At 42.8% G+C, this 9,409-nt stretch overlaps 1 protein-coding gene across 1 annotated transcript in view; it reads right to left on the bottom strand.

Moving 5' to 3' along the window:
- The window catches only part of CLSTN2 (calsyntenin 2), a 746,211-nt gene that overhangs the window by 126,354 nt on the left and 610,448 nt on the right, over window positions 1-9,409 (bottom strand). The window contains exon 8 of the mRNA XM_042781870.1: window positions 3,125-3,246. Coding sequence (XP_042637804.1) covers window positions 3,125-3,246 — 122 coding nt within the window. The remainder of the gene's footprint in view (window positions 1-3,124; window positions 3,247-9,409) is intronic.

Raw genomic sequence — 9,409 nt, 5'->3', positions numbered from 1 at the left:
GTAGTGATACTGCCTCGGAAACCCAAGAAGGGGTCGCTATGAGTCGGGGCCGACTCGACGGCACATAACAACAACAACAACAACAAGCTATTGGTTAAGTTTCCTGCTACACAGGCAGTCAAGAAGGGGAGAGAGGGATCAGTGAGCCAATCCATATATCTCACTGTGTTGCCACCATGGATGTGGTTGGCATCTTCTATCCTATCCACTGTGGCTCTCTTTAGAGGGAAGGCAACTGTCTGTGTGCACTAGGGGTTCTAGTCATCAATCTACCACCACGGTCACTTGCCATTGAGTCAACTCTGACTCATGGTGACCCTGTGTGTGTCAGAATAAACGGTGCTCCTTTGGGTTTTCATAGCTGATTTTTCAAAAGCAGATTGCCTGGCTTTTCTTCCAAGGAGCCTCTAAGTGGATTCATACCGCCAACATTTTGGTTACTAGCCAAGCCTGTTAACCATTCACACCACCCAGGGACTCTTGGTCATCAGTAGGCAGTCTTCAAAGGTTTTAAATGTTAATTTTGTTAATAGAAGATAGACACAGAGCTTGAGCAAAATGAACACTTGACAGTTTCACTCATTTTCCATCAAGACTATAAACATCTCTTATTTCAGAGATGATACGGATCTTTAATTTAAAACTTTTAAATTAGCAAGCTCACCAAAGAAGTGGCATGGCAGAGTGGAAAGGGCAGGGCTATGGCCCTAGCCTGGTCTGCTCTGTGACCCTGGGTCAGTTCCTGGACCTCGGTTTCCTGCCTCATGTTTGCACTGGGCAGGACTGTGGCCGAGATGAGGTTAGCTCACACAGGTGTGCACCTGGCACAGAGAGGGCCACCAGTAATGGTAGTCTATGACATCAGGGTAGCTTGGAAGGTGTTCGTGAATCACAGCCCCTCCTTAAACTCACCACTTTACAAACATTTTAGGATTACTAGATTCATTGTATTTTTATCTGTAGAACCAGAATTGCTCCCTCAATTATTTTTACTTTCAAACTATTTGACTTCATTTGCTATATATCAGTGTTTCTCAATCCCATCTTCAGAAACCCTACAGGGTATTTATAGTTATCTAGACAGTATAGTGGGAGCTCTGGTAGCATAGTGCTTAAGGCACTTGACTGCTAACCAGAAGGCTGGTGGTTCAAACCCACTGGCCACTTCTCGGAAGGAAGATGGGGCAATCTTCTTCCGTAGTGATACTGCCTCAGAAACCCAAGGAGGGGTCACTATGAGTCGGGTCCGACTCGACGGCACATAACAACAACAAAAACAGACAGTATAGTGATTTAAAAAACAAAACAAAACCCCTCACAATATAGAATTTATTTTAATTCACTTCCATTCATATTATGCATTGTAAAACATCCCATATAAGTCATATGGCACTTTCGGAGGTAGCTGAGAGGTTGCCAGGAAATCAAATAAACAATGTCAAGATTTCAGAATTCCTGTAGGATCTGTAATTCCTAACTCAGAGGAACATACACTAATCTAGATGCTGTATTTTCAGAACCCAGGAATCCATCAGGATGGGATTTACTGGGAATGAATTAGGCAGTTACCCTTAGGTTCCCCAAAACATCTTCCCTATCAGCTTGGCATCTCTGACCTTGCCACAATGCCTGAAATTCCACCAATGAAAGATCCCCTGGAGTTAATGAAACTGTCTTTGAAAGAGCCTTTATCTGTACATCTGTGAGGATGATAGAGGTCAGCAGCTATTCACATCTCAACACAAATTAGTTCCCACTGCAGTAAATTGACAGTGACCCTCTCTAAAATCAGCCCCACTGGGGGTACAGGGATTTAGGTAATATAGGGAGATGATGGGAATCCCGGGTTAAGCACTTGACTACTAAATGAAAGGCTGGCAGTTTGAACCCACCCAGAAGCACACAAGAAGAAAGGCTGTGTGATTTGCTTCCAAAAGGTCATGGTCATGAAAACTTTATGGAACACAGTTCTACTCTCACATGGGGTCGTCATGAGTTAGAGTCAACCCGATGGCAGCTGCTGGTGATGGAGGGTGAGAATAGGGTAGAATTGGGGTAATAAGGAGAGAGAGAGGAGCTCTGGTAGCATAGTGCCTAAGGCACTTGACTGCTCACCAGAAGGCTGGCGGTTCAAACCCACCAACCAGCCACTCCTCGGAAGGAAGGTTGGGCAATCCTACTTCCATAGTGATACTGCCTCGGAAACCCAAGGAGGGGTTGCTATGAGTTGGGGCCGACTCGACGGCAAAAAACAACAACAACAAGGAGAGAGAGGGAAAAGAGTATGAAAAACCAGCTGTAGACAAGGTGAGGCAGATAGTACACACAGTGGACTTTGGAGGGAAAAAGGCATATGGATGGATCAGAAAGAAGTGGGAAAGGATGCTGGGTGACTCAGGCAATAAGGTCCATAAAATAGGCACTATTTCATCTGCTTCATTAAACACCACTCATTTTACAGTCCCCTTGCCTGTCTGCCTCCGTTCTCCTTCTTGATAATATAAAGTCCCCTGCCCCCCCAAAATTTAGAAAACAAAACAAAACTGCACAGCAGTCAGAAATTGTCAATTCAAAGCTTCAGATTCAAACCAGACACTTCATTTGTCATTGGCAAGTGTAACACCATGGCCTTTGTCATGAGGCTCTGGAGTGAGTCATAGACTTCCCACTTCAGAAAAGAGTATACACTGTTAACAGCCAGCACTGTGTCACTGTTTACTCCAAAGTCATGAGGCCCTTGTTTGCCACCTTGTGTCACCAAAACCAAGCCTGCACTGTCACCCAGAAAAGATACCAGAGTATTGAAAAAGAGACAATGATGTACAGATGTGCTAATGAAGATCATAAACTCGGGATAGGCATCCAAGACAACTAGTTTCCCATTAGCTCAATGGAGAGCAAATGGATAGGTTGTATATTGGCAGGCCCTCCTGAACTCTGAATTGGGGTGGGGGGCGTGAGGCAGTTTCCATCCTGACTTTAAGACACTGTTCTCTCCCTGGGCTGGTTTTTTCAAAAATCATCAAGTGAAAGAACCTAGCACTTACCCACTGCCATCATCTGAAGCAAGCAAGCTAACCCTACGAAGGAGTGAGTAGAAATAAGGTGGAGGTGAGCACCATACCTGGTCCAGCTTCCAGTGGAACTCTGCAGGTCGAAAGGTGTCGGCCTGGTCAAAGTCCTTCCGTAAGAGGAAGACAAGGCGGCAGTTGTGCACATACAGAGCGTAGTGATGCCGGTTCATTTCTGAAAAGTAGAAAGAGGATTTGGGGAATGATAGACTCCCTGTGTCAGTTTCCACCAGAGGGATCTTCTTGCTACATCACTTAAAAAAGTTGGCACTGTCAACTCTGACTCATGAAGACCACACATGTGTCAGGGTAGAACTGTTCCATAGGGTTTTCAGTAGCTGATTTTTTGGAAGTAGATTATCAGAACTTCCAAGATGCCTATGGAAAGGTTTGAGACTTTTTGGTTAGCAGTCAAGTTCATTACCCATTTGTACTACCCAGCGACTCTTTACATCACTGAGCTCACCTCAAAGACAAAATAAAGGAATGAATAGTCTCATTTTCTCTTTTATAATTAATTCTGATGAACATTCTAGAACACACATGGTAGAGCTCACTGAAGCAGGAGAGGCAGAATCAAGAATGCCCAAAGCAAAACTGCTGTCAAAAAGCCATTTGAATGCACATTTCATTGCCCTGCTTTTATATATGTGAGCAATGATATTTCTTATTATGTACTATTCAAGTAGTTGTAGGTTAATTAGTGATATAAAACAAAACAAAGCAAAAAACAGACCCATTGCCATCAAGTTGATTCCGACTCTTAGTGATCCAACAGGACAGAGTAGAACTGCCCCCTAGGATTTCCAAGGCTATAATCTTTATAGAACCAGACTGCCACATTTTTCTTCACCAGAGTGGCTGGTGGGCTTGAACTGCCAACCTTCTGTTTAGCAGCTGAGTGCTTAAGCACTGCACCATCAGGGCTGCTTAATTAGCAGTATAACTAAGTAGTAATGCTGCCAGTCTCCTTCAAACAAATAAAGAAAATAAAAAGTCATTTGAGCTTTAAATATGGAGATACTCAGTTACTGCATCAGACCCAGGATAAAAATTATTTAAGTTAATAAGCCCCTTTTTGTCTTTTTTCTTTTAAATGCAAATACTTCCAGGGCTCACTACCAATTACATCCTCCACTCTAGGGCTCCTTTGCCATAGTTGGCTTCTCCTGCAATTCTGGACTTTTATTTCATCAAGCTTGATGATGGAGCCCACAGAGCACGTCTCCTTTCTTGTCTTAGTTCTCTAGTGCTGCTACAACCACAAGTGGATGGCTTTAACAAACACAAATTTATTCTCTTACAGTTTAGGGTGCTGGAAGTCTGAGTTCAGAGTGCTGGCTCTAGGGCAAGACTTGCATGTGTCTCTTGTTCTTAGGAAGTTCCCAGCACAGTGACCCTGGGTCCAAAAGAGGTACTCTGCTCCTGGCATCCCTTTTGTATGTGTGTGTTAGAAGGTGCCCCCTCTCTGCTCCCTTCTCTGTCCTTTTATCTCTTGTAAGAAAAAATACATTGCAGGCCACACACAAGGGAAGCTCTCCTTATATTGGGTCAGGGCTGTGATGGGTCTAAGGGTGTTGCAGTCCACCTTAATCTTAATCCTTTTACACTTGATTGGTTGATTGTATCAGATCACATCATGGAGTATCATTAGACAGCTGCCACATTACATCATTATATAACTTCTAAACCACTGAGAATCACAGCCCAGCAAAGTTGACACAAATTTTGGGGGGACACAACTCAAATATGACATTGGTCTACCTAATATGTCACTAAGCGAGCTGCCTCACTTTTAGCAGTAGGATAGAGGGGAGAGGTTTTCTCAGCATTAGATATAGTTCAGTGACCTTACAAAGCAATGAATAACCACTCCCTCCCTATACAGAAGCAACTGGTGAGACACCCACCCCCCAACTGTTATGAAAACATCCTTTCCTCTTTAGGGAATCTCATGTCATGGGTCCTAGCCATGATGCCTGTAGCCACAGATACTACCCATTGAGCAGGGAGGAGCTGCTCTTTGACCAGTGCTACACTGTAGCATTGATTACCACCAGGCACACATTCCATAAATGTTGGCTGAAGGAGCCAGTGAAGTGGAAAGAGCATGAATCCTAGATTCAGATAGACTTTGGGTTGAGCTGAGTCTCTAGGACAACTTGGGAATAATTTAGATGTCCAGAGCCTTGGTTTCCTTAACTGTATCACAGTAGGGATGTTGGATTATCCTAATGTATGATGAGAATAGGATATTGTGCTTGGTTCCTATACACTGATCCACCCTTTGCCTATGAAGTTTGGGTAGGAGGAATTAACACCAATCCCACTTTTAGGGATGAGTCCTGACTGGTCCAGGCCAAACAGGCTCATGTAAACCCCTCTGCTACAGAGACTGATTCAGGTACCTCAGAGCCGAGACTAGCAGCACAGAATAGGAACTGGCAAATAACCCAATTCAGGCAAGTGACATGGAGTCCTTTCTGGGAATTTCTGAAAAAGAACCTTTCTTCTTTTAGCAGAAAGTGAATAAAAAGGACATTTCTCTTCCCCACTGAAAGTTTCAGTGTATTGCTGGAGGCCTGGAGCTGCTACAGCCATATTTGCTAAGATGAAATTGATAGAGGGGCAGATTTGAGGCAATTGTAGAGAAATGGAGCCAAGGCCTTGATCAAACTCAGCCTGAGGCCATCAGTGCAGAACACTTTCAGTTATGAGAAGCCCACATTCCCTTTATTATTTAAGTCAGTTTGATCTGCATTTCCTCTTTCTTGTAACCAAAACCATCTCAACTGACACAACGAGAAAATGTGTGTAAAGCATCTGCCCAGAACAGATGCTCAATAACCGTTAGTTAATATAAGGACTATTACACTACTTCGTGATCACAGCAACATAACAGTGTAATGTCAGATGTTGTTTTTCCAAAAGCATTACCATTCTTCAGAACTTAACTCAAGAATGGAATGAAGAAGAATGGTCAATTGTTAAGTGTGGCAGGGGTGGCTTAGGCAACTGCTTGGGTGCCTCTTATCCTATGGATTAGCAGAACACCCAGCCAGACTTGATTATAGGAATTTTAGTAAATATTTCTTGTCCCCTTCATTAGTATATATTTAAAACTGATTTCCTATAGTTCCTGTGGCTAACTGTTAGGAAAATGTGGAAGAAAATAATTTTTCCATTTAGTTTTGTTTGGAGCCAAGAGGAGGCTGGGGGTGAAGAGGTGGAACAAGAGAAATGGAAAGAACAGATCTTACTCTGCTAGAGCATCTTCTAGCCTACATGTCTTCCTCCATCTATCTCCTTTAGTATGGACAAATGGAGTTTAAGACAAACACCAGGAAAAGTTAGTTTTTTAAATGGGTTGGTGATACAATACACTCAGGAAATGCACTTTATTTCTTTTCCTGCTTAAGGTGTTCTTAAGCAGGAAAAGAATTGAAGAATTATTTCTTTACTTGGGTAGATCCTATAGCCATCTAGTTACCTTCAGATATTAGAAAAGTATTGTATGGTTCAAGCCAAATTAAAATGTCAATGTTCCATCCAGTTAAAAGCTAATCTCCTCACCCTGAGGTCACTTTTAGCTAAATAACAGATTGGCTTACAAAATAAAGAATATCACTCATGGGTACTGTGCTCCTTTTAAAAAAATCATCTATATGAGACCAAAGAGTCAATAATTACTTAAAAAAAGATAATAATGTAAGGGAGGCAGGGAACCAGATGAATAGAAATGGAAAAATCAGAACAGAAATATTGAGAATGTTCCCAAATTGTGAAGAGCCTAACACGTGTCACTGAACAATCTGTGAAATTGTTGAATGGGAACCTAAACTGGTGTGTAAACCTTTACTTCAAACATAATAAAATAACTAAAAAAAGAAAAAGCACTAAGCCTCTCTCCTCTGGTCAGTCTTGAGCCATGGCTTGGTGACTAAGAGTGGGGAAAAGATGGGGTAAGGTCTATTCTTTCATTCTTCTTCTACCTCTTCAACCCCCCACCTGTTCCTGGTTTCAATCATGGCCAGAGGCAGGAGAATGTGGGAAAAGAGGGAAAGAAGGAAAACAATCTCCTTATAAAGTGGGTTAAGTCTGTAATTTTCTCATGGATGTCAATATCTTCTGTCATGGCAGGTGTCTAGGTGAACAGGTTCCTTCAGGTGCATTAGCTGCATTTTGGAGAGGCCCTACAGAGGACCACTGAAGGAGGTTTGGGTTCTGGTAAAATATTTTTTTCTAACCCTCTTCTCTATAAATCTGTACATGAGAATTTAAGTGGCATGTGGTACAACCCCATTCTGGATGGCATGGCATCTTTGTGCGAGCTCCAATCCCTACCTTTGTGGGCCCCTACCTCTCCATTTGGAAAGAAGTTGGAAAATCTACTTCCGTAGCGGTACCACTCAAGGAATCTGCTATGAGTCAGATTAGACTCAACGGCGGTGAGTCCCTTAGTTGGAACTGACTCAACAACAACTAACAACAACAATTTTCCACTGGAGTTTCTCGGTAGTGCAAATGGTTAATATCCTTGGCTGCTAACAAAAGTTGGAGGTTCAAGTTCATCCACAAGCACCTCAGAAGAAAGGCCTGGAGATCTCCTTACAAAAAATCAGCCATTGAGAACCCTATGAAGCATGGTTCTACTCTGACACATGGGTTACCATGAGCTGGAATCAACTGGTACTTTCCTATCCTCAGGTATGAATGATGCTCTTCCCAGCTGACCTTTCATGACTCCTCCTCAGCTCCTGCCATCCCTCAACAACTCCCCTCTCCGTGTACACATCTGCTTCTACTTCCGGGATCTCTCTTACTGGCATGCAGCCATCCTGGCTCAGATCTGCCAATATCTGGATGCCTTCATTTGCTGGTGGGGCATGACTCAAAATGAGATGAAACAGCTACCAAGGTCCATTAATAATTGGAATGTGGAATGACAAAGTATGAATCTAGGAAAACTAGAAGTTGTCAAAATAAAATGGAATGCATAAAGATAGATCTTGTAGGCAATAGTGGGCTGAAATGGACTGGTATTTGCCATTTTAAATTGCACAATCATATGATCTACTATGCCAGGAATGACAAATCAAAGAGGAATGACATCACATCCATCATCAAAAAGAACATTTCAAGGTCTCTCCTGAAGTACGACGCTGTCAGTGATAGGATAATATCCTTAGTGATTGGTGATTTATGTACCAATCACTAAAGCCAAAAATGAAGAAATTTAAGATTTTTACCAACTTCTGCAGTCTGAAATAGAACAAATATGAGATCAAGATGCATTGATAATTACTGGTGATCAGAATGTTAAAGTTGGAAACAAAGAAGAATAAATAGCTAGAAAACACAGCCTTGGTGAAAGAAATTTCTCCCCCAATCTCATGACAGAATTTTGTAAGACATTGCAGATATCTTTTTTCAGCAAGGGAGCTCTGGTGGCATAGTGCCTAAGGCATGTGATTGCTAACCAGAAGGCTGGCGGTTCAAACCCACCAGCCACTCCTGGAAAGGAAGGTTGGGCAATCTACACCATAGGGATACCACCTCAGAAATCCAATGGCAGAGTTTTGTTTTGTTTTCAGCAACATAAATGGAGACTATATACATGGCCCTCACCAGATGGAATACATAGGAATCAAATTGACTCCCTCTGTGGAAAGAGATGAAGGAGAAGCTCATATCGTCAGTCAGAACAAGGCCAGGGATTGACTGTGGAATAGTCCATCGATTGCTCATATGCAAGTTTAAATTGAAGCTTAAGGAAAATTTTAAAAGTCCATGAGACCGGGATACACTTTGGGTCTGGGATAAAACTTACTCCCATTGGCTGGCTCTCAGCCCAGCAGTAATAAGACTTACATGCAGAACACCTAACCTAGGGCAATGCACCCACCTACACTACAGATACATCCCATGGAGCAATCGGCCATAGGGCACCAGAGGGGCAATATTTACATGGAGGAAAAGCTGGACAGACAGGAGTGCACAACTAAGGGCACAGGGACTGGGGGGTCACTGGGAAAGGAGAGGAGGAGAGTGGGTTAGAGCTGGGCATGGTAATTAGAGAGTGAAACCAAATGTACATGAACTGTTGGATGTAAAACAAATTCTGCTCTGTAAATTTGCACCCAAAGTGCATGCACACTGCACTGTAGTAAATTACTTTGTGTGGCTTTTCTACCCATAAGTCTTTGTAAACTCCAAGGTGGGATTTGCTATGAGCAACTGAGGAACTCCTGATTGCTGAAGGTGTCCACCTGGAGTATTTCTGCTGGGAGTGGCACAAAACAATGTTCTGGGAGGTGCCCACTCTCTCTCAGGTGCTT

This window comes from Orycteropus afer, unplaced genomic scaffold (assembly GCF_000298275.1).
Source record: "Orycteropus afer afer isolate SDZICR_OR568_19922 unplaced genomic scaffold, OryAfe1.0 scaffold00188, whole genome shotgun sequence".
Lineage (NCBI taxonomy): Eukaryota > Metazoa > Chordata > Mammalia > Tubulidentata > Orycteropodidae > Orycteropus > Orycteropus afer.
The sequence above is the reverse complement of the archived record's forward strand: the minus strand, read 5'-3'. Positions and strand labels throughout refer to the sequence as shown.